General features: G+C 34.2%; 1 protein-coding gene across 2 annotated transcripts in view; it reads left to right on the forward strand.

Moving 5' to 3' along the window:
• Positions 1–26,944, forward strand: part of LOC125681000 (serine/threonine-protein phosphatase 6 regulatory ankyrin repeat subunit B-like) — a 43,598-nt gene that overhangs the window by 1,991 nt on the left and 14,663 nt on the right. For both annotated transcript variants that reach the window (XM_048920872.2, XM_056156033.1), the window contains exons 3-20: positions 856–978; positions 1,233–1,411; positions 1,865–1,937; positions 5,768–5,895; positions 6,265–6,368; positions 6,762–6,921; positions 7,361–7,455; positions 10,055–10,118; positions 16,488–16,585; positions 17,699–17,819; positions 19,102–19,172; positions 19,498–19,603; positions 20,586–20,660; positions 21,611–21,833; positions 22,732–22,937; positions 23,880–24,022; positions 25,273–25,358; positions 26,248–26,308. In XM_048920872.2, the coding sequence (XP_048776829.2) occupies positions 856–978; positions 1,233–1,411; positions 1,865–1,937; positions 5,768–5,895; positions 6,265–6,368; positions 6,762–6,921; positions 7,361–7,455; positions 10,055–10,118; positions 16,488–16,585; positions 17,699–17,819; positions 19,102–19,172; positions 19,498–19,603; positions 20,586–20,660; positions 21,611–21,833; positions 22,732–22,937; positions 23,880–24,022; positions 25,273–25,358; positions 26,248–26,308 (2,116 nt within the window). The remainder of the gene's footprint in view (positions 1–855; positions 979–1,232; positions 1,412–1,864; positions 1,938–5,767; positions 5,896–6,264; positions 6,369–6,761; positions 6,922–7,360; positions 7,456–10,054; positions 10,119–16,487; positions 16,586–17,698; positions 17,820–19,101; positions 19,173–19,497; positions 19,604–20,585; positions 20,661–21,610; positions 21,834–22,731; positions 22,938–23,879; positions 24,023–25,272; positions 25,359–26,247; positions 26,309–26,944) is intronic.

A 26,944-nucleotide genomic window follows, 5' to 3' on the forward strand; every position in this document is an offset into this window, starting at 1 on the left:
CAGATATGCTTCAAACATTAACATCTTTCTCCTTAGTTTAAACAATATTTATTCGTAAATAATTAGATAATGTTTACAAACAATGTCTTATACATGAAATAGATTGAGAAACAAGCCAAAAGGCTTATATTAATCTCGCTCTAATCTTTCTCCTTGAGGTATATTACCATGTCTGTTTTAAAGCTAGCATATTTTGAAAGTTTCTGCCAGTTTGTAGCAAGTAAAAATGTAATGTCAGCTCTTATGTATTAACAACAAATTGTATAAATGGACATTTAACTGTAGCAACGAAGGAGAGAAAAAAATCTTTTGCACAATTGTGTATCAAACCCGAGACCCTTGCATTACTTGGTAATTGATTTAACCACTGAGCTTTACAGGCCGATTTACAAAGTATGGTAATATTACTACAATATATGAAATTTAAACCTATTTTGAAAATCATACAAGAACTTTTCATATCAAGGAGATGAAAAATTAATTTTAGAGAAAATATCCTTATTAATAAGGAGGTATACTTCATCATAATGGCTGACTTCCTTTTGAAACATGAGTGAAAATTTGAATATCAGCAATATTTGTCAATTTCTTTTGAATTCAATTGCATAGCAGAGTAGTTCAGTAGGTTAGCATGTCGACTGATGAACTGTTCGAGTCCAGAAGGGGTTTTTAATTTAAAATTTTTTTTTTTAGATTACTCTTTACTAAAACTACATTTTTTGACTAAATAAAAGTGAATTTAAAAGTTTTCAATTTCTGAATCAAAATATTTTTCTACATATCCTCCACTTTTCATCCACATTAAATTTCTCTGGTGTAGCATTTCTCCTTAAATGATATATTTTGCTATTGTAGGACTTGACACCTCAATAGAAGAAGAGGCGGCGCTCCTTCACTACGCCTGTTTGTTTAGAAGACTGGACATAATAAGTTACTTAACTAGTATAGGAGTCCACGTCAAGCTGAAAGACAAGCATGGTAAGACCTAGATCATATTTAACTGCATAATTAAAGGATGCATGATGAGAAATTGGTAAAATACAATAGTGTAAATCTTTTTATGAAGCACATGCACATATATATGTTAATTTGCAAAAGAATATTCTAATGTCTGCTGCAAATAATTAATACTCCTAATTTGTTTTGGTATGTACTTCTGTTATATGGCTATTTTCCTTTGAAGACTTAATCATTTTTCTTAGCTTTCTCTCCATTTATTTTAACTTTTTCAGGGAATTATGCAGATGCACTATGCTTTAGTTCCGAAGTATACAAACATCTTCCTAATAAATACAAGCTCAGTCATATCACCTGCCCTACCTCAAAACTTCCCAGTGCTCAGGACAGAAACATCATTTTCTCACTGGCAAAGTCACCAAGGTCCCTGTACGAGATTCAGAAGAAGTTACAGGTAAACATTGTGTTTGATTTACTGTAAGACATATACAGTAGTAAGGCTCAGAGTTTTGGGAAACAACACCTGTCCTAATGGGGGGTCTTAGAACAGAGTTAGGCTCAAATTTGATCTTTAGATGAGATTTCACTGGTGAAAAATGAAACATAGATCTGATTTGTTAATCTCATCTAATTTTTATAGTCCTAGAACAATTTTGTAATTAGTATATTAACTGTATTAATTTGACATGAGCTTATATGGAAGAAACATTGAATGATAGAATATTTGTACCACATCATTAAATTTATAATTGATTTTATCTTGAGAGTATTTTAGTTTGTATATTATGTAAGGTACACAACCAGTTTAAGTGTAAGTTGAATACGTATAACCTATTAGTTCTGTGTATTACATTTAAGTGTAAGTTGAATATGTACATGTATAACCTATTAGTTCTGTGTATTACAGTCGTTTGAATTCAACGTGAACACAGAGTGTGATGAAACTGGCAACTTCCTGATCCATCTGGTCACTGAAACAGGTATGTTAATACGTGTACAAAACAACAGGTATGTCAACAAAAGGTATGTCAACACAGGTACAAAACAACAGGTATGTCAACAAAAGGTATGTCAACACAGGTACAAAACAACAGGTATGTCATCAAAAGGTATGTCAACACAGGTACAAAACAACAGGTATGTCAACAGAGGTACAAAACAAAAGGTATGTCAACAAAGGCACAAAACAAAAGGTATGTCAACAAAAGGTATGTCAACAAAGGTACAAAACAAAAGGTATGTCAACACAGGTACAAAACAAAAGGTTTGTCAACACAGGTACAAAACAAAAGGTTTGTTAACAAAGGTACAAAACAACATGTTATAAAAAAGACGGGAAACTCAATCATTGCAAACAATACAGAGGGAATTAAAACAGATGAATCTGTAGCAGTAGATGAAGCACTGCCTGACATAGGATTAGGTACATTATGCCATGCTGATATTGTGCATTGTCAACACTGATAACAAACGAGTAAATTCTAGGAACCAATCAGAAAGCAGAGCAATATCTGACAAAGGTAAAGAAGGTACAGTTGTACTTTGTGATATAATTGTATATACTGTTGATTTAAAAGACTGGCCAACACTTCCTGTTAAAGATAGGTGTATGGTAGACAAAAGCTAAACTTGTGCGTGGCATTAGTTTACACACTCATGTGACCAACCCCAAAGCATTGGCTCTATTCTACAATTTTAGATATTTATTTTCCACAATATAACTTCACTGCAGGCAATATATATGTTATTAACACTGTTCACTGTGATACAGTGCCACTGCACAAGAAAATATACACTTGTTCTCTACTTCTTCAGTCAGGAAAAGATGCCGATATTTCTTTAAATCTATGAACATGCACCATAAAAGTCAATGTCGCCCTGCTGCACTGATAAATAGTGCATATTTTTTAAAGTCAATGTCGCCCTGCTGCACTGATAAATAGTGCATATTATTGAAAGTGAAAGGACCTGCAAATCAGAGTCATTTAGAAATAGGTGTAGTGTAATTTGTTCTATTTAATGATTGTTTTTGTTGTTTTTTTTTACTTCTACCACATGTAAATATTGAAAAAGCATTAGATGATAAAATAATTTGGATGTACCAGAGATGAACCCAGGTCGTGGTTGTGTAGTGAGTGTTTTCATGCATTGTCCTGTACAATCACAGTGCATGTACTATTTCGTCACATTCAGAGACCGCACGTAACAGTATTTACCATGGGTTGTTTAAGGTCATGTTCTAGATACAATTCAATATCATCCTACTATATACTTATCTGGTTATCGTGTCATGTTATAAGTCAAAATATTTAAACAGAAATCTTAAGTATGGACTGGTGTGGACATGATTACTATTACAGCACACGGGTTCACAGTGAGACCCGTTATCAGCTGTATCTCTGATAAAAGTTGATAAAATCATGCAGTGAGTACTGTGATGCATGCCTCTATGTTTACAATATTTGTAATGTTAATATGTATTTCTTAAAATTGTGACCGGATAGGAGATGGTGTATTTTTTCAGGTGGTGGGGGGGGGGGGATAAAATTTAAATCCTATGATATATTTCAGCAGTCAGGCTAATTTTAACAGCTAGTGTACAACAACATATGTCACAAATAAGCTTTATTAGTAAATTCATTTGTGTAAAATGATAAACATCACAAAACTGAAAACTAAGATTGTAAGATTTTGAACAGGGCTGGCAGATTTTGAGTGCACGTGTATCCAGACCTGTGATTGGCTCATATTTTCATTGAGTTTCCAACCCTGATTGTAAAAATTATTATTTAAAAATCAAAATCAAAGAAAAAACTATTTTCAGTATGGCACTGAAATATAATGTGAAATATGGTGCATTAGACACGTGAAGTCGGAACATTGAGTGTTAATTCTGTAAATATCAGACGCTTGAAGTCAGAACATTGAGTGTTAATTCTGTAAATATCAGACGCATGAAGTCAGAACATTGAATGTTAATTCTGTAAATTTCAGATGCTTGAAGTCAGAACATTGAGTGTTAATTCTGTAAATATCAGACGCTTGAAGTCAGAACATTGAGTATTAATTCTGTAAATATCAGACGCTTGAAGTCAGAACATTGAGTGTTAATTCTGTAAATATCAGACGTGTGAAGTCAGAACATTGAATGTTAATTCTGTAAATTTCAGACGCTTGAAGTCGGAACATTGAGTCTTAATTCTGTAAATATCAGACGCTTGAAGTCAGAACATTGAGTGTTAATTCTGTAAATATCAGACGCTTGAAGTCAGAACATTGAGTATTAATTCTGTAAATATCAGACGCTTGAAGTCAGAACATTGAGTGTTAATTCTGTAAATATCAGACGCTTGAAGTCAGAACATTGAGTGTTAATTCTGTAATTTTCAGACGCGTGAAGTCAGAACATTGAATGTTAATTCTGTAAATTTCAGACGTGTGAAGTCAGAACATTGAATGTTAATTCTGTAAATATCAGACGCTTGAAGTCAGAACATTGAGTGTTAATTCTGTAAATTTCAGACGTGTGAAGTCAGAACATTGAATGTTAATTCTGTAAATATCAGACGCTTGAAGTCAGAACATTGAGTCTTAATTCTGTAAATATCAGATGCTTGAAGTCAGAACATTGAGTCTTAATTCTGTAAATATCAGACGCTTGAAGTCAGAACATTGAGTGTTAATTCTGTAAATTTCAGACGCTTGAAGTCGGAACATTGAGTCTTAATTCTGTAAATATCAGACGCTTGAAGTCAGAACATTGAATGTTAATTCTGTAAATATCAGACGCTTGAAGTCAGAACATTGAGTATTAATTCTGTAAATATCAGACGCTTGAAGTCAGAACATTGAGTGTTAATTCTGTAAATTTCAGACCCATGATGTTGGAACATTGAGTGTTAATTCTGTAAATTTCAGATGCTTGAAGTCGGAACATTGAGTCTTAATTCTGTAAATATCAGACGCTTGAAGTCAAAACATTGAGTGTTAATTCTGTAAATATCAGACGCTTGAAGTCAGAACATTGAGTGTTAATGTGGTAGTGTGAGTGATATGGCATTCCTACTAGCTCTGGCTAGTGGGTTAACCCTTTAGCTCGATTGGTAGAGTGCTGGACTTCAGTGCCAGAGACCCGGGTTCAAATCCCATCAGAGGCATAAAAATGTCTCTGTTACATTAATTCTGTAATTTTCAGACGCGTGAAGTCAGAACATTGAATGTTAATTCTGTAAATATCAGACGCTTGAAGTCAGAACATTGAATGTTAATTCTGTAAATATCAGACGCTTGAAGTCAGAACATTGAGTGTTAATTCTGTAAATTTCAGACGCTTGAAGTCAGAACATTGAATGTTAATTCTGTAAATATCAGACGCTTGAAGTCAGAACATTGAGTGTTAATTCTGTAAATTTCAGACGCTTGAAGTCAGAACATTGAGTGTTAATTCTGTAAATATCAGACGCTTGAAGTCAGAACATTGAGTGTTAATTCTGTAAATATCAGACGCTTGAAGTCAGAACATTGAGTCTTAATTCTGTAAATTTCAGACGTGTGAAGTCAGAACATTGAGTGTTAATTCTGTAAATATCAGACGCATGAAGTCAGAACATTGAGTGTTAATTCTGTAAATTTCAGACACAAAAGTTGGAACATTGAGTGTTAATTCTGTAATTTTCAGACGCTTGAAGTCAGAACATTGAATGTTAATTCTGTAAATTTCAGACACATGAAGTTGGAACATTGAGTGTTAATTCTGTAAATTTCAGACAAGTGAAGTCGGAACATTGAGTGTTAATTCTGTAAATTTCAGGTCTGTGTCAGCTGCCCCTCATCTACAGCCTGATACACATACAGCATGCTGACATTGAGCTCTGCAACTCGGACGGACTGACCCCTCTCATGATAGCAGCTATAGAGGGCGCTAACATACTCTGTGATGTAAGTAGTTAGTGGAATACAAATGTACTGCATGACCCAGCTGCACTAAAACTTCCTGTTAATTTCAAATGAGGGACAGTCAATATGTAAATTCATTGTACAGTAAAACACGGTTACAGCGAACAAACTTATAATGAAGTCATGCTTATTGCGAAGTGATTTTCATTTTCTGTTGTTTTAAAACATGCTATGAACTTATTGTGTATAATGAATTACGTTTAAAATGAATCAGAATTGTTCATCCCCAGCACTGGTGACATGCATTTGATGTCAATTAAGCATGCAAGCTCATACATTTTTACACCCAACTTGTGCATTCTTCACTGATGTAAGTTCATTAATTCTAATAGTTTTGTTTATGTTAATTAGGTCCTTGTCTGTGTGTTTGGAGCGGACACCAACAAGAGCAATGTTCAGACGGGACGGACAGCCTTACACTACGCTACCCAGTACAATCATGTCAACGTCGTCGCGTAGGTGTAGCCAACTAACTGTTCATAGCCTTATTTCTGCTGCAGCTTAATTTTCACTCAATTCACCATGTGTTTGAATTGTGAAATTATTTAAACTGCAATGAATATAACCTGGTCTTAAGATTTAGATAGAATGGCTCTAAAACCATTCATTTTAAACACATGAAAGTCGGACAGGAAATGTCAAAAGTGAAAGCTATATACAAAATACATTGATCTATTGTATATTAAAGCATCTTGTGTTTAGTAGAAATATTTATTTTCATTTTAGTGACTATCATATACCTTTATGAAGCATCAAGATTCTTTAAAGTGACAAATGATTTATTTTTGTACAATTCACACAAGGTGAAGACACAAATTCAGTTTGTGAGAACAGAATTTGTTTTTCAGGACATTAATTAAAAGAGGAGCTGATTTCAACAAGGAAGATTATCGAGGCTTGCGACCTGATGACCTCAATGTCGATATCTATCACCATGATGACTGTAAGGACATCATTACATCACATAGGGCACAAAGAATTCAACATCTCACTGATATTGTGAAAAATGTAAGTGTTTTATGATATATCTTTGAATGACCTGAAAATTACAAACAGCTAGATCACGGTCATCTGTAGACTGATTGACCAATTGTAAATAACGCATATCAATTGTCTGAAAATATAGTCAAACTTCATTATCTCAAACTCGATGGGACAGGAAAAAAACTTTGAGATATGCAAGGATTTGAGATGTTGAGGGTGAAATACTAAAAAAATTAAGTGGTTAAGACTTCCAAATCACTTCGACATATCCATGATATTTGAGATATCGGTGTTCGCGAAACTGAAGTTCAACTGTACTTCTATATCATGTCACAGTTTAAAAGTGCTTTTCATGTAACAAATCAGGTTCAATCATACGTTTTGTGTATGAGTTGTTAAAGCCAGGTATACCTGAAACTGTGCATTGTCAGACTTGTGTTATGCAAACATCCTGAAATTTCAGGGGATGGTGAAGAGAAGTGATTTGTGGGAGTCTGACATCACTGTGACAGATGAAGACAACTTCACACTGTTAATGTTAGCAGCTGTGTATAACAGGTTAGAGGATAATGTATTCACATCTATATATATTAACGGGTCATTAGATAATGTATCACACATCTGTTTATATTAACGGGTCATTAGATAATGTATCACACATCTGTTTATATTAATGGGTCATTAGATAATGTATTCACATCTGTTTATATTAACGGGTCATTAGATAATGTATTCACATCTGTTTATATTAACGGGTCATTAGATAATGTATCACACATCTGTTTATATTAACGGGTCATTAGATAATGTATTCACATCTGTTTATATTAATGGGTCATTAGATAATGTATTCATAGCTGTGTATATTAACGGGTCATTAGATAATGTATCACACATCTGTTTATATTAACGGGTCATTAGATAATGTATCACACATCTATATATACATGTATAACTTCACACTGTTAATGTTAGCAGCTGTGTATAACAGGTTAGAGGATAATGTATCACACATCTTCACACTGTTAATGTTAGCAGCTGTGTATAACAGGTTAGAGGATAATGTATCACACATCTATATATATTAACGGGTCATTAGATAATGTATCACACATCTATATATAGTAACGGGTCATTAGATAATGTATTCACATCTGTTTATATTAATGGGTCATTAGATAATGTATTCACATCTGTGTATATTAACGGGTCATTAGATAATGTATTCATAGCTGTGTATATTAACGGGTCATTAGATAATGTATTCATAGCTGTGTATATTAACGGGTCATTAGATAATGTATTCATAGCTGTGTATATTAACGGGTCATTAGATAATGTATTCACATCTGTGTATATTAACGGGTCATTAGATAATGTATTCATAGCTGTGTATATTAACGGGTCATTAGATAATGTATTCACATCTGTGTATATTAACAGGTCATTAGATAATGTATCACACATCTGTTTATATTATTGGGTCATTAGATAATGTATTCACATCTGTGTATATTAACGGGTCATTAGATAATGTATTCATAGCTGTGTATATTAACGGGTCATTAGATAATGTATTCATAGCTGTGTATATTAACGGGTCATTAGATAATGTATTCATAGCTGTGTATATTAACGGGTCATTAGATAATGTATTCACATCTATATATATTAACGGGTCATTAGATAATGTATCACACATCTGTTTATATTAACGGGTCATTAGATAATGTATTCACATCTGTTTATATTAACGGGTCATTAGATAATGTATTCACATCTATATATATTAATGGGTCATTAGATAATGTATCACACATCTGTTTATATTAATGGGTCATTAGATAATGTATTCACATCTGTGTATATTAACGGGTCATTAGATAATGTATTCATAGCTGTGTATATTAACGGGTCATTAGATAATGTATTCATAGCTGTGTATATTAACGGGTCATTAGATAATGTATTCATAGCTGTGTATATTAACGGGTCATTAGATAATGTATTCACATCTGTGTATATTAACGGGTCATTAGATAATGTATTCATAGCTGTGTATATTAACGGGTCATTAGATAATGTATTCACATCTGTGTATATTAACGGGTCATTAGATAATGTATTCATAGCTGTGTATATTAACGGGTCATTAGATAATGTATCATACATCTGTGTATATTAACGGGTCATTAGATAATGTATCACACATCTGTTTATATTAACGGGTCATTAGATAATGTATTCACATCTGTTTATATTAACGGGTCATTAGATAATGTATTCACATCTGTTTATATTAACGGGTCATTAGATAATGTATCACACATCTGTGTATATTAACGGGTCATTAGATAATGTATTCACATCTATTATATTATCGGGTCATTAGATAATGTATTCACATCTGTGTATATTAACGGGTCATTAGATAATGTATCACACATCTGTGTATATTAACGGGTCATTAGATAATGTATCACACATCTGTTTATATTAATGGGTCATTAGATAATGTATTCACACATCTGTTTATATTAACGGGTCATTAGATAATGTATTCACATCTGTTTATATTAACGGGTCATTAGATAATGTATTCACATCTGTTTATATTAACGGGTCATTAGATAATGTATCACACATCTGTGTATATTAACGGGTCATTAGATAATGTATCACACATCTGTTTATATTAATGGGTCATTAGATAATGTATTCACACATCTGTTTATATTAACGGGTCATTAGATAATGTATTCACATCTGTTTATATTAACGGGTAATTAGATAATGTATTCACATCTGTTTATATTAACGGGTCATTAGATAATGTATTCACATCTGTTTATATTAACGGGTAATTAGATAATGTGTTCACATCTGTTTATATTAACGGGTCATTAGATAATGTATTCACATCTGTTTATATTAACGGGTAATTAGATAATGTATTCACATCTGTTTATATTAACGGGTAATTAGATAATGTATTCACATCTGTTTATATTAATGGGTAATTAGATAATGTATTCATAGCTGTGTATAACAGGTTAGAGAATAATGTATTTACATTTACTGGCATACCTGATGAAGAATTACACTTATTATTAAATTGTATTTAGCTAAAATTCACTATCATCTATTTTTATTGTAGACTTGAAAATGTAAAAACCATTCTGGAAGTCAATACAAGCTCCATTAATGCACAGTACTATCAGGTGATGATCGTTCAATATACTAATGTACATTTGTGGCTCACTTTTCGTAAATCACAAAACTTGAAACTGCCACTGAATTCTTGTTTTCTTGTTTATACACCTGTCATCAGACAGGATGTATTGTGCTACGGCGCTGTCCGTCCATCTGTCTGTCCGTCCGAGGTCATGTTCTCCAGACCTTTTTCCGTAAGGAATGCATATTCAGCATTGATATTTGGTCACAATTTCTCCCTCAAGAAATGTAAGAGTGAGTTTGCATTTCAGCTGGTTTGGTGCACTGTGACCTACTTTAGAGCTAAAAGTAGGTCAAACAGTTTTCCAGATTTTTTTTTCATTTATGGATACAGGTATTGCCCTGAAATGTAATCACAGCCTTTCTCTCAGAGAAATACAGATTCAGTTTGCATCTTAGCTGAATTGGTGCACTGTGACCTACTATGATGTACGATTTGCGGTACTCGTGTTAAAATCAAGGAGCTGTAGTTACAGTACAGTTTGGAGCAAACTTCACTGGTGTCTAATACACAATAGCAAGAATACTGAGGTCTCACAGACACATTAGTTTATAATGTGATATAAATTGTTGGTTTCTAATTTGGTATGTATCATCTAACATGAATATATCACAGATAATTTACATACTAGTCTAGTCAATCTAGCAAATCACCTCAAAGTAATTGCAACAGAAACAAACTCGATGGAATTTAATAAACAAAAGCGTGATTAACAACATACAAAAAATCGGACAAAATCGGACAATGGGAAATATTTCAAATTTAGACTTAAATGTTTTAGTAAACCATAGATATTTTGTGGTGTTTACGGCACGCCGTACACGTAAAGGGGAGTAACTTAACTGTGACAGTCATCGGAATAAAGTTATACACAACGATCTAAAGTGCATGTAATAAAAAACGCGATTAAACAGCTTAACAGTTGTATTAAAAAGGTGATTTTAAGACCTTCTACATACATACAATATTGCTCAGCATCTCATATTCTTTGCCGACTTCCATTCCAGGGGAACTTTCGCGAATAAAGCTTCAAAATAGTTTGTTTGACCCTCTACTGAATTAATTTTAATCATAAAACACAATATTTACTTTAGAAGTTACGAATAATCAATTATAAATGAAATCTTAAAGAATTAGTGTCAATTTACAAGGCGGAATTACCGTTGTTAAAAAAGAAAGTATGGAAAGTCATTCGGGTTAAAAGTTTCAGTTATTTTGTATCTTCATCATTTGAGCAAGCGTTTTGTATTAAAAACTTTTATAAAACTAAGTAAGTAAAGTATTTTTGCTTTTCTTTTTCAAATTCACATTTGGGGAGTCATTCATGGGTAATAATAATGATAATAAAACATTGATAATATAAATAATAAAAATCAATGTAAGCAAACAATTGCGCATAGTATCATGATTTGATGTAAAATCGAGTAGTTACTCTTTCTAATTAGTCTTGGGCTCACGACCTGCGGAACCACATCTCCTAGCAGCACGCGAACAGCGCGCTAGACCGCCCGACCATCTATTCAAGACAAAACTTGTTTTCGATGACGATGGAATTCTCGCCACGCTGGCACACGATCATTGAGAATGGAAATGGGATACAGTTATTTATCGTAAATTTTAGAGGATCATACAAAATGCACATTGTGTTTGAAATGTCTATATAAAAAGCACAGAAATAGCAACGAACTCTGAAATAAACATAACTGCCCTAAGGGACGAAATCAATGTCGGATGAAAATTTAAATTCAATTAGTTAGGGGGAGGGGAATAAAAACTCCCGTAAGTTTCTGTCATCCAACATCGATTACACTTTAGTGAAAAAAGGAAAAAGACAAGCGACTGTTGAATACCACATAATATTTAAAACATATTAATGAACATTTAATAGATTTAATGTACACTTTCATTTGTGAATAAACAGTAGAAAAGGTATACAGAGTGTTATTTATAATTGTACGTTTCTTTTCTTGTTATTCGATTAGTTTCAACATTTGTCATATTAAGTTTTAAAAAGGGGGGGGGGGGGTCTTGGTGAAAACTATGTGAACTTAGTTTTTTGTGAGATATTGAATTTTTGATCTTGCCCCTAATATAAGTGAAGAATATCGTTAAAACCAGACGTCTTTTTAGGAAACGAAGTTTGTCAATCCTTTCCCTTTCTACATGCATTCACAGGATGCGACACAACGTCAAGAATGTTCGGCATCGGAACAGGTCCTGTATAGTCAAAATGTAGACAAATCGCGAAAAAATTCTGTATATGATTAGTTTTTAAATGGAGGCAGGCTACTGACAAACAAGTTGATGGTGAAGGGGTTTCAACTGTTTCGTTTAAAGTCAGCATTTCGCGAATCATATGGTCGTTATAACAATCTACTTTGCCAATACAACCTATCATTGGGTCAAATCTGTCTGACTTGTTTCATATAGATTGTTAGGCCGTTTTTGGCACAATGATATTGAATAAGGATAACTCCGTTTGCCTTAATAAGATATAGAGCTCACGGCAGGTGTAACCGGTCAACAGGGGGTGCTTACTCCTTATAGCCCATAGACATCTGATCCCACTTCTGGTATATCCAGGGGTCCGTGTTTGCCCACCTCTCTATTTTGTATTGCTTATTGGAGTTACGAGATGGATCACTGTTCGTTATCTTCACCGTCCTATATGAGGATTTCATAGAGAAAAAGATATATTCTGGTGTCGATGTCATATCGACTTTGTACGATGGAATACCGTAGAGACACTTATAGGAGATTTGCTATGTGAAGAATTGTCTAACACAATATAATTTTTATAAGTTCAGTCATTGCCACTAACTACTAACTACAGCTGCAGAAAAGGAGCACTGCAAGAATTTTTTAAGTCATAGAGTGGACTAAAGAAATGATTAATTTGGATCCTTCGAATTGGGGCTTATCACTGCTTTCAGCAATTCTTGTATCCATTAAAACTAAATTACAAGTCGCGCCAGATAAACTTTTGAACGTTTTTCGCTGTAAATGCAAGGCAACTTGTGACACTAGCCGTTGTACTTGTAAAAACATGGACTGAACTGTACTGCAATTACTCAAATGATCACTTATATAATTATCAGACACGTAGCAATAATGGCTCTACACCTTTTATCATTACATGCAAAATTGATAAATTTTTACGTACAGAGGTCGATTTTTAGACAAATTGGTTGCTCTCCCTCCTCTTTTTCTTTTTTTAAAAAATAGCATTGTCGTGAACTGTACACAGTGGAAGTGTAAAATTGAACTGAGAGAACAACCTTAGCCCCACCCCCCACCACCACCACCACCACTACACACACCATCAAGGATTTTTATAACTTTGGATTAAAATTAACTTGTCAATTTTCAGGCAATATTGTGAAATTATCTTCACCCCCCCCCCCCCCCTTTTTTACGATGCTGCGTGCCTGATTCATTTTGCTTTTAATTCTATGTGTCCATTGTTTTTAAAACAGATTACTCCTGAAATTCTCGGTATTAATTGCACAATAATTTGGATAGAACTAAACATCAAATACGGCTAAACCCCCCCCCCCCCCCCCCCCCCCCCCCCCCCCCCCCCCCCCCCCCTCTTTCCCAAACTCTAGAACTTGACGAAGTGCACGTATTAAAGATTTCTTTATAAAATCGAAGAAACTGAACCTTGTTTCATCATAGATGTAGTACAAACTGTTGAAACTCAGCTTAATAAAGAATTTGGTAACGTAAGCTTTACTATACACTGTTTGTTTTAAAATACTACATGTATTTATGTGAAACATAGGACGGAATGGTAAGCGCGCCTCCAACTTCCGATGTAAGGGGAGTAACTGCAAAAATGTAGGTCATCTTTTACAGACCATTTTTGAAGGGGCACTTGTTTTGTGTTAACAGTTTATTTTAATGTATAAATCTTCATGTGGTAACTCATATATGCCTAATGGACAGGAAAAAGTATTTCCTTCCAAAATCCAGTTTTTAACGATTTTTGTTGGGAAATGAAGATTTCAGCCCAAAATTCGGCAAGGGAAAATAAATTTTGGTGCAGAAAAGTTTAGTTGTGCATTTGGACGTTTTATTCTTAAATTTATAAGATCAATGTCATCTCTTCTATAAAACAGTCATTTCCTATCATTTCCAGTTTTTCACTATTTTTGTTTTAGAAAAAGGTAGGTTTTCCTACCTAAAATGGTATTTTTCATATATATTGCCAATAATCTATATATCTTACTTGTTGAGCAGTTTTTAAAATAAATCCTAACTTCAATATTTTATTGGTAGACTCAAATGTATGACAAAATGTGGGTTTTCTTCTTAAAATTTCAATCTTTAACAATTATATTAAAAAAAGCAAGATTTTACCCAAAAATTACAGTCAAGGAAAGAATATATTTTGCTGTAAAAAAAATTAATCGAACATTTCCAGATTGAAATTTGAGATATGAAACTTATTTTTACTGTATGTTACATAAAATGGACATTTTCTTCAATTTCCAGTTTTTAGCGATTTTCATGAAAAAACACATCCTTTTACCCCAAAATTCCAATTTTCCCATGGAAATACAAAAGCCGATTTTTAATATGTTGTTTGCATGTGTTTTCTTGCATGAATAATCAAAATTTCATTTCTGTTGCAATTAGTTTGAGGTTTTGCTCATTTTTGAGCTAGATTGACTAGACTATATACACATGAGAGCAATGTGAAAAGAGATCGTAACACGTGAGAATCAGAATAATGTTTTAGATAGTCTGATTTAAAAGCTGTCGAAGTTGTGTAATTTCTAAGGGCTGTTCCAGAAATGATCAAATGGGGGGGTCGGGCGGCAAACGATATTTTTTTGTGTGGGTGGTCGTATTTTTTCATATTTTAATTGGTCCGTGGTTGGACTGTTAAAAAAATATTTATTATGGGTAGTGGGTAGTTTCTATTGTTTTATTTTGTGCCACGTGGGTGTTGAGTTTTCAGAATATTTTTATTGTCGCTCTTGTCGTGTTGGTTACAAAACGTCGGAGGGAAAATTGAAAACGTGCTTTCAAAATCGGAAATCGGAAGTAACATAGAACTATTCGAGTTGTCGCTCTTTGCAGCGCATAACTTTCCATTACGGCACTCTTCAAATTAGAGGCGCGTTTAGTAGGTTCCCTTTGGACGTGATGGCGGCGAACTCTGTTCTGTAGATTATTACAGTTTACAGTGCATCGATTTTGGGAATATTTTGAAACCAATAGGTATTCCGTTTTCTAATAAAAATAGGCAAACCTTAGTTGATTTATACGAGGGTACCGATGCGTTATATTTATCAGTCGGTGTGATGGTGATTTAGAGGTCTCCAGGCGCGGGCTCCATTAGAAGACGAACGATTCGTGGAAAAACATATCCATACCCATTTCATGATAATAGCATCGTTTGGACTCCCAATCTTTCCAACATTCCCGCCATAGATGCCTTTGATTGTTGATGTGACATCGTTTCTTCAGAACTACTGTGATACAATGTCGCACAGGCATTACCGCGTCATTGACTAGAATGTTTGTACCGAAAACCTCGCGAGATTTGTACCGTTTTCATTTTTAAAAATATTTTTGTGGTGGGTCTGGTTAGTTTTTTTTTTTTTATTAGATGGGTCATTGTAAAATGAGTTTATTAATTTGATGGGTCATTGGGTTATTTTTTATTTTTTTTTTATGGGTGCTTGGTATATACAAAAGGTGCCTCCTGACCCCCCCCCCCCCCTCCCCCCCCATGTATTTATTTCTGGAATAGCCCTAATAAAATTCAATATAGAGTTGCTGCTGAAATGATAAAAAAATCTTCTGAGATTTTGTTGGCTCTAGTAGCATAAATAAAATTATTAGACCTCTGTCTTGAATTCCTTGTGTTTACCTCATTCACTAATCTAAAAACATTCAAATACTCTTGTTGTTTTACGATGTAAAATTTTAAACACAAAAATGATTTTTCGATAGATAAAATAGTCAGACAGAGGCATCCGTTTCATATTTGATAGCATAAAGAAGTTGACACTGATTGAGGTACTTTGATGTGTATAATGATGCGTGCTGCTCTCTTCTGTTATTTAAAAAGCCTTAAATATTTCTCTTGTTCTTTGCATCATGCTATACTGTACAACAATAATCAAAATAAGGAAAAAAATTGTGTTGTAAATTTGGAGTTGTGCTGCTTTCGATGTAAAAAATACTCAACCTCCTGAAGACACCTAGTTTTGACTAAGTTTTTTGAAAGGGACATTCTCATGCATATCAATGTGTATATTTAAGATTGATTACAATCACTGATGAACTTTTCATAGAATGTGAATTACTAATAATTCTGTGTTGTGTTTGTTTTGGTCAGCTGATAGAGAATCCCTTGAATGACTTTAATACTGGCATGACAGCTTTAAGTATGGCTGCCATGAAAGGACATGCTGATATAATTCACCATCTTCTGTTGTGAGTAAATTTCGTAACAATTATTTCCTTTAAATACTGACATATTTGAGTTGATGGTAAAATCAGAATTGAAAATATGTGATTTGTAGTTTATAAGCACATGAACATACAGTAAAACAATGTGACAGTGAACACACTTATAATGAATTCATGCTTACAGTGAAGTGATTTTCATTCCCTGCAGTTCTAAAACAAAACTTATAAGCATATTTTTACTGTATAAACAAAATATTTTTAGCTCACCAGAACTGAAAGCTCAAGTGAACTTTTCTGATCACCTGTTGTCCATCGTCTGTCCGTCTCTCTGTAAAACTTTTACATTTTCGACTTCTCCAGAACCACTGGGCCAATTATAACCAAACTTGGCCAAAAGCATCCTTGGGTGAAGGGCTTTCAAGTTTGTTCAGAAGGGCCATGCCCCCTTCAAAGGGGAGATAATCACAAAAATGCAAAGATAGGGTGGGGTCATTTAAAAATCTTCTTCTCAAGAACCACTGGGCCAGAAAAGCTGAGATTAACTTGAAAGCTTCCTGACATAGTGCAGATTCAAGTTTGTTAAACTCATGACCCCTGGGGCTAGGATGGGGCCACAATAGGGGATCAAAGTTTTACATAAATAATGAATAGAAAAAATATTTAAAATTGTTCTCCTTAAGAACCATTGAGCCAAAGAAGTTTATATTTGCACAAAAGCTTCCTGACATAGTGCAGATTAAAGTTTGTAAAAATGATGGTCCCCAGGGGTAAGATGGTGCCAAAGTAGGGGGTCAAAATTTTACATACAAATATATAGGGAAAATCATTAAAAATCTTCTGAAAAATCACTAGACCAAAAAAGTTTGTTTATATGAAAGCTTCCTGACATAGTGCAGATTCAAGTTTGTAAAAATCATAGTCCCCTGGAGTAGGTTGGGGCCACAATAGGGATCAAAGTTTTACATGTGAATATATAGGAAAAATCTTTAGATATGCGCCAAGGGGACTCAGGTTAGCAATGTGGTCCATGGGCCTCTTGTTTTAATAATTACATTTGAAAACGTATTCACCATGTGTATGTGCCAGTATATGATCTGATGGAATTGGAAACGATATTTGGGGGGATTTTTATTGCAGGAAAGGAGCAAGCCCCGTGATCTCAGACATAAAGCAGTTGTTTCCCCTTCACCATGCAGTACTACACAACCAGGAGGAAGCTGTGACAGCCATATTAGAGTTCTTCCCTATGTCTTACAAGGTAAGTACCACCACTATACAAATCTCTTCCTAATTCACCATTAATAGTGATGCAAGACAACTGAATAGATGCAATATTATTGATGTGGGTCTTGTTTTATGAAATTGTTTTCAACTGATAAATCTAGTGATGCATGTACTTATGTCTATGTGGAAACTTATTCATTTGGATTTTTGAAAATTAAATATATCGAGCAGTATTTTTGTAAAGCATGTATATATGTACTATACAGGTGTTTCAGAAAACGTACAACCATTTCTTGAATCTTCTGTCTGTAGAATATATTTCAAAAACAAGTTATTTCTTACACTGTAGAATCATTTGTTTTTGTGATGTTTTCATGATTTGAGATACGTAAGCTTGTTCATGGGAACTTTCATGATTTGAGATACGTAAGCTTGTTCATGGGAACTTTCATGATTTGAGACACATAAGCATATCATGGGAACTTTCATGATTTGAGACACAAACTTGTTCAATAGAACTTTCGTGATTTGAGACATATAAGCTTGTTCATGGGAACTTTCATGATTTAAGAGTTGTTTTTTCTTTTAATTCATTTTGTCTTGTTTATGGAGGATTAGAATTTGTGGGTATGTTCACACCACAAAACAGCTTAAAAGAAACCACCACTAAAATTAACGATTTTACATCAAGCAAAATTTACTTTCATAAGATTAATTAATGATATGAATTTTGAAATTTTCATTTTCAATATTTGGAATTTTCAACATGATTATTGCTACAGTTAAAACATTAGCAAAAAATCACTCACAGTGTCATGCTTTTATGTAATCAGGACAACAAAATAAGATTCAATAGACTATCCAGAAACTTGATGGATGAAATAACAAGAAAATCAGCCAGAGTAGTTATAACAGTGATAGAATATGACTGTAAAACTACCAAATCAAAGGATTTTGAAAGTGCATTTTCGATGTCGCAATATGACTTGAAATTATTACATTACTGGGTTATTATAATCAAATTCTGCATGAATGAGCCCCCCACCCCCACCTCATCCATAAGGCAAGTAACTTATGCTGCATTCAACTTTTACTTAAAAATTAGACATTTAGACATATTTTTTGAGGTTGTGGACTTTTTACCGAAATTCACTTAATAACATATCAAAACAGAAAACTTCAAAACATACTCTTTCAGATGACATTCATACACTAATATGTAGAAACTATACCCACAAAATGGTGATATGCTTTCTTAAACACCCTGTATATTTGGAATTGATTTAAAAGAAATCATATTTTTTCTATTTGAATAGGGTTTGTTTGATGCCATGAAAATGAGCAAGAAGACACATATCCACAATATTGTGAAACAAGCTTGGCAGAGGTGAGGACGCAGAATTCTTCAAAACCACATCATCAGCCATTCTCATTAGCTTCTGATTTCATTAAGGCTATCAGTACTAAGTTTTGTGTTATAATTATATTTGCCACTAAAGTGCAACTACAGTCTACTCCACTTATATTGAAGTCATTTATATTAAACTATCTGTTATATTGAAGTAAAAATAAATCCCCAGTAACATTATTTCTAATAATATAGTTTAACATTGGTTATATCAAACTTTGGATATCATGAACAATTATTCTTGTTGATTCTCCCCTGAAGTTCAATATATCCGGAGTAAACTGTATTTTGATTCATACTGTAGGAGACAGGAGGAGCTCGTGAGTAGGTTGTTGTTCGAGTCCTGTGTGTCTGGGAAAGCAGAACAGTTGTACTGTATCTTAGAGGAGGGTGATAATGTAGACCCAAAGGTAAGCTTTCTGTGTTTATTTCTTTGATATCAGACTGAACAGTCCATGACTATTGTGATAGCGAGCGAAGCTCACGTCGCAATGCAACACAAAGAGCTCGCTCCAATGATTACACAACGAGCTCGCTCCAATGATTACACAACTGAGCCCATAATGCTTCAGGAAAATTGTCACCGTTACTGCGGTATACCTCACTGACAATCCCGAAGATAAAACAGATAAATAGTTTGGAAAGTGCCATAACGATTTTAAATTCCAGACAAGCTTTCCCATACCTTCGTACGTTTTGTTGTGGATAATTTCTTGGTTTGAAAGAGAGAAAAATCGCAGCTAATAATGACATCACAATGCACTGTTTACATCAACCATGTTATATTTCCCACATATAAAGGAATAAATATATTAAACGCTTTAAGGTGTGTTGCAAGATGTTTTAAAGGTCTTCGCTCGTCTCAACGGTCGCACCGTAAAACATATTAAGAACATCAGTGTGATAACAAATGAGTGGAAGATTTGTATGACGCTTGTGATTCAGTAGCCTTATTGGGTTTGACCAGTGATCGAATGGTCGCTGGTTCAAATCCCAGCATGGTCATTGGATGTTGTGTCATGTGTCCTTGGTCAAGACATTTGATCTGCATTGTCTTAATCCACTCAGCTGTGACTGGGTACCTGTTTTGACTGCGTGTAGCCTTGATGGACTTGTGTTCCACCAGGAGGGAGTCTATAACCTAATTTATCACCACAGAAACAGAGAAATTAGCATCAACCTCATTCTGCATAGCTAGAGGGGGTGGGGGTACCTTTTTTAATAGAGGAGATTCAGGAAAAGTGTTCCATCAACACTTTCTAAACTTGAATTATCAGATTACTGCAGGAAAAACATTGGATTATATGAAGTGTTTGATTTCAGTTCACGTATTCATGCATATTTATATATAATTTATTATGTAATGGATCTTTGATATTTTTCTCGTTGTAGAGTGGTGTAGGAAACTGGCCTTTATACTTAGCTGTAGAACATGGGCGTTTAGAAATTGTTAGGTTGCTGTGTCAGGTAAGAATTAAGTTTTATCACCTTTCAATAGTGAAATACAAGTGTATGTGTAATTGTTAGGTTGCTGTGTCAAGTAAGAATTTAAACTTTAAGGTTTTATCACCTTTTCAGTAGTGAAATACAAATGTATGTGTAATGATTTATCTTTTGAATAAAAGTGATAGTTTTACACATTGAATATAGCAAAAGTGATATTTTCACACCGTGCATAAAACAGGTCACACTGTGAAAATATTGGAACACCTCTTTTGCATGTCCTCTGTTATGAGTTATTTCCCTTGAAAGAAGATCTGCTGTTTTACACGGCACTAAGATTGTAGTCAAAACTTGAATTTTAGTTTAAATGATTCACTGCACATGTTGTTTTCATAAATGCCAATGGAACTTCAAAAGAGACAACTAATAAGAGAAAATTATGGAAAACTTAAGAGACAGAAAATTCAATGTTCTGTAGTTGCAATCTGATTAAAATCAGATCTTTTGATCCACTCTTATAGATCACTTTCTACATTGAGCAGATCAAAGAATCTGATTTTAATCAGATTGCTAGTTGGATATGGAATTAATATCATGTGTGAAAAAGGGTATCATATGTTTCACTTGTGATCTGCAATGAAAAAAGTCATGTTTCACTTGTAAATTTCATATTCAATTATAGAACATTGAATATCCTCAATGTACATGTACATGTGCATATATAAGATTTTGAAAACCTTGAAGTTCCAATTTTCTCATATGAATCTAATCACTATAAAATTTAATTTATTTGATAAAACACAGTTTGAACAAAAAAATATAACGAGTCTTCTTTTATCAGATTTCTTTGATAAATAAAGGCTTGTGATTCTGTGTAACAGAGAGCATTAGTTTTAAGAGGAGATAGATTAGAAAGTATTAGTAGATGTTGAAAATTATGCAGACAATACAACGAATGAAATGCACTGTTGCAGAAAGGGGCGGACATCCGTAAGCGATACAGCCCCACAGGTTCCACCCTCCTGCACACAGCCGCCCTAATGGGGCACGTGGAAGTGATGGACTATCTTCTGGAGCTCTGCCGGCCCCTAAAGAAGAGCACCGAGCAATACAAGTTTGGCTATTTCCATCGAGGTCTGGATATCAACACTGTCAATAAGGAAAACAAAACGGCTCTCCAGGTGGCAGCGGAGAAAGGTGAAATCTACAGTCATTTTTTTCGAACATGATTTTTACCCGAAATGCATTGAAAAAATACTGTATTAGTGTCAGTTTAGATTTGCCCCAAACCCATTTATTACTAATGGGAAAATTAGATTTGCCAAACTTTGAATTCACCCATTTAGGATGAGGGCAAAATAGGCAATAATGGGACAGGGTGAACATTTTCAGGTAATTTGTAGGTTCCTTTTTTTGATTGAGTGCTTAATTTTGTGAAATGACTCATAAATGCCAAATTGCGAGAACATGAATTCACAAGTGTCTGTCGATCAAGAGTTTTTACATATATTTTAACAATATAGAAATAAATGAAAATAATTTTATTTCACAAATGATACATGCGAAAATAATTCCTTTGCATATATTCAGGAATGTACACATTTCTAGTTACCTGACAGATTTTATATGGTGGTTGTTTGAATTTCCATAAGCACACATTGTGCTCCTTTATCAGCTGACTGTGCCTGTAGATGTATTTATGCTAAATTCATCTCTTCCCAAAATACCTATACAGTAAAACACAGTAATACAGTGAACACACTTATATTGAATTCATGCTTACAGTAAAACATGGTTACAGCAAACATATTTATAATGAATTCACGTGTACAGCGAAGTGATTTTTAATCCCTGTAGTTTTAAAACATGCCATAAACTTAACGAATGTAACAAATTATTTTATAGAAATCAAAATTGTTATTCCGCTGCACTTTGCTGTAAGAATGTTTTACTGCATATAGATTCTATGCATATATTTGATAACACAAATACAATTAAATTTTGTGGCTCACATTTCAAAAGAAATCCTGTAGGTACAGAAAGAGACAGGAGTGACTTTGTGGAGAAGATAAACTGTATTTGATATTTTGATCAGGATACATGAAGATTGTAAAGTCCCTGCTGTTACATGGAGCAACTACCTCGGTGTTAGATGCTAATGGCGTTCTTTTCTGTCTCCCCGAGTTTGGGGGAGTCTGGCAGGAAATCAGTGTCCACAGACTTAGGCATTCCAACCATATCTTCAACTTCATCACGCGGGACTCCAAGAAAAACTTAGCTGCTCTCATGAAAATATGGCTTGTGAGTTTTCTTAGTGAAATTTCTGTCTGTTCTGTACATTGTCTCAGAGATCTGTTGATAAAGCAAATGCATGTTTATGCTGTGAATATATATGGGTGTCAAGGTAGTGTAGTGGTTAACATACTCACTTCTCACCAATGTGACCCAAGTTCGATCCTCAGGATTGGCAGTGGTTGTTTGTGAGAAGGTACTATGGTTGCCCAAGACTCCGGTTTCCTCCCACATCAACGACCCTTTATAATGGTTATAAAATTAATAAAGTTTTAACTGTAGATGAATATACTGACAGGGATTCAGGGTTGTCGTGAGGACTATGATTCTAATGTGGTTACTCTGAAATCATGGTATCTGTCTTTAAATTCATATTCCATAAATATTATTATATGTCATAAATAATAGTTATTCTGCAACTACCCTTTTAACTGACTCAGTAGAGGTAACCCTAAAACCAAAGTGATTTTCATATACAGTTGAACTTGGGTATCTGGAACACCGATATCTTGAATACCGTGGATATATCGAAGTGACATGGTTTTCTTAATTTCTCACGTTCTTACAGGCGTAAATCTTGAAGAAGTTTAGTATATTTCTGTTTGAAATTAAAGCTTAAACTGGAATTTGTCTGTGAAAATAGCATAGATTGGTATCCATCTGGCATTAAATGATGCACTTCTGGTGAAAAAAAATCGTTTGTCTTTAATATTTTTTCAGAAAATAAAAATTAAAAAATAAAATCCTCCTGCCTGCCCCATACTTTTTGGTGACCCTGGATGATAATCTACTAATTAAGTTGAATTGGCCTTAGATAATGGGCACTCAGCATAATTGGCCAAAATAGATAAAAAAAAAATTGCAAAACTTAATGCAAATATGAAAAATAAATTGATCACTCTGTCGTCAGATATTTCCTCTATTGATTTGTATTATCAATGTCTAATACAGCCTGGATTTGACCACAATCTGCGAGACAAAAAGGGAAACACCCCCCTCATGGTGGCATGTCAGGTTGGAGTCCCCGAAATCATCTTATTTTTACTGCAATCTGCTGTCTACCCACAATCATTGTTTGAGGAAGACGATGCCATGTAAGATATACTGTATAATTCAAAATGAATTTCACTTTCAGAAGTAATGTAATGTTTCACAGTTTTCTTTAGTCTGTAGAGTTATAGAAATGGGAGGCAAATCAGTTTAAAACAGTAAAAAAAAATGTTAATTTTAAAAAAACTGTATTTAACAGACATGATGAATGAAAATGTATTCTAAATCTTGAAAAAAAAATTCTTTACTTTCATTCAGAATCATTTCAATCTTGGTCAGTTATAATTACTGTGCCTGTTCTATGTCAGTTATAATTTCTGTGCCTGTTCTATGTCAGTTATAATTTCTGTGCCTGTTCTATGTCAGTTATAATTTCTGTGCCTGTTCTATGTCAGTTTTAATTTCTGTGCCTGTTCTATGTCAGTTATAATTACTGTGCCTGTTCTATGTCAGTTATAATTACTGTGCCTGTTCTATGTCAGTTATAATTACTGTGCCTGTTCTATGTCAGTTATAATTACTGTGCCTGTTCTATGTCAGTTATAATTTCTGTGATTGTTCTATGTCAGTTTTAATTACTGTGCCTGTTCTCTGTCAGTTTTAATTACTGTGCCTGTTCTATGTCAGTTATAATTACTGTGCCTGTTCTATGTCAGTTATAATTACTGTGCCTGTTCTATGTCAGTTATAATTACTGTGCCTGTTCTATGTCAGTTATAATTTCTGTGATTGTTCTATGTCAGTTTTAATTACTGTGCCTGTTCTCTGTCAGTTTTAATTACTGTGCCTGTTCTCTGTCAGTTTTAATTACTGTGCCTGTTCTCTGTCAGTTTTAATTACTGTGCCTGTTCTCTGTCAGTTTTAATTACTGTGCCTGTTCTCTGTCAGTTATAATTACTGTGCCTGTTCTCTGTCAGTTATAATTACTGTGCCTGTTCTCTGTCAGTTATAATTACTGTGCCTGTTCTATGTCAGTTATAATTTCTGTGCTTGTTCTATGTCAGTTTTAATTACTGTGCCTGTTCTCTGTCAGTTATAATTACTGTGCCTGTTCTCTGTCAGTTTTAATTTCTGTGCCTGTTCTATGTCAGTTATAATTACTGTGCCTGTTCTCTGTCAGTTATAATTACTGTGCTTGTTCTCTGTCAGTTATAATTTCTGTGCCTGTTCTCTGTCAGTTATAATTTCTGTGCCTGTTCTCTGTCAGTTATAATTTCTGTGCCTGTTCTCTGTCAGTTATAATTTCTGTGCCTGTTCTATGTCAGTTTTAATTACTGTGCCTGTTTTACGATAGATCAACCTATGATGACAATGACTCTGGTGTCCAAGACACAGTCCCTCCTTTAGCCAGCAGGAACTCTTACCTCTCATACAAGGATGGTAAGATTTCTGTGTACACTAACATGATTGTCAGTAGGAACTCTTACCTCTCATACAAGGATGGTAAAGATTTCTGTGTACACTAACATTATTGTCAACAGGAACCTTTGCCTCTCATACAAGGATGGTAAAGATTTCTGTGTACACTAACATTATTGTCAACAGGAACCTTTGCCTCTCATACAAGGATGGTAAAGATTTCTGTGTACACTAACATTATTGCCAGCAGGAACTCTTACCTCTCATACAAGGATGGTAAGATTTCTGTCTACACTAACATTATTGTCAACAGGAACCTTTGCCTCTCATACAAGGATGGTAAGATTTCTGTCTACACTAACATTATTTTCAGCAGGAACCTTTGCCTCTCATACAAGGATGGTAAGATTTCTGTCTACACTAACATTATTTTCAGCAGGAACCTTTGCCTCTCATACAAGGATGGTAAGATTTCTGTCTACACAAACATTATTGTCAGCAGGAACCCTTACCTCTCATACAAGGATGGTAAGATTTCTGTCTACACTAACATTATTGTCAACAGGAACCTTTGCCTCTCATACAAGGATGGTAAGATTTCTGTCTACACTAACATTATTGTCAGCAGGAACCCTTACCTCTCATACAAGGATGGTAAGATTTCTGCGTACAGTAACATTCAGTAAAAACACAATAATGGTAAATATTTACTGACAATGAATATCCAAATGGGATTCATCATCTTCTGGTACATTACATTTCCTGCTTTTTATTTTCATGTACTATCATGGAACCCATTTATTTAAGTACAGATACAGAAATAAATAGAAGTGCAGAAAGGAAGTGTAATTATTAGTAGGAAGTACATGTACATGTAAGATTTGATTACTAAGTCTTATTTTCATTGCAGATGATTTGCTGAGAAGTTTTGAATTTTCTCGTGATTATGGAAAGGAGGCTTTCAACTACAGGTATGTAATCCTTTATTGCGGATAGATAATCCTCATCCACAGGTAGTTAATCCTAATCCACCAGTAGATAATCCTCATCCACAGGTAGATAATCCTCTACACAGGTAGATAACCCTCATCCACAGGTAGTTAATCCTCATCCACAGGTAGATAACCCTCATCCACCAGTAGATAATCCTAATCCACCAGTAGACAATCCTCATCCACAGGTAGATAATCCTCATCCACAGGTAGTTAATCCTTATCCACAGGTAGATAATCCTCATCCACAGGTAGTTAATCCTCATCCACAGGTAGTTAATCCTCATCCACAGGTAGATAATCCTCTACACAGGTAGATAACCCTCATCCACAGGTAGTTAATCCCCATCCACAGGTAGATAATCCTCTACACAGGTAGATAATCCTCTACCCAGGTAGTTACTGTGAATTTATAGTAAGTGTGAACGACTCAGCTTCTCAAGTTCATTCGAGGTCTCAGATAGTTGGTTTCAAAACAAATCTGTCAATGTTGACGCATCAAGGAAAGAACAATCACTGCGATTGGACCAATATTTAAAGGGGTGGGAATAAAAATAATTTTAGATGGTCACACGTGTCTTTACACTAGCGTGTCATTACATAATCTTTTAGCAC

Source organism: Ostrea edulis, chromosome 2, assembly GCF_947568905.1.
Source record: "Ostrea edulis chromosome 2, xbOstEdul1.1, whole genome shotgun sequence".
In the NCBI taxonomy this organism is placed as follows: Eukaryota; Metazoa; Mollusca; class Bivalvia; order Ostreida; family Ostreidae; genus Ostrea; species Ostrea edulis.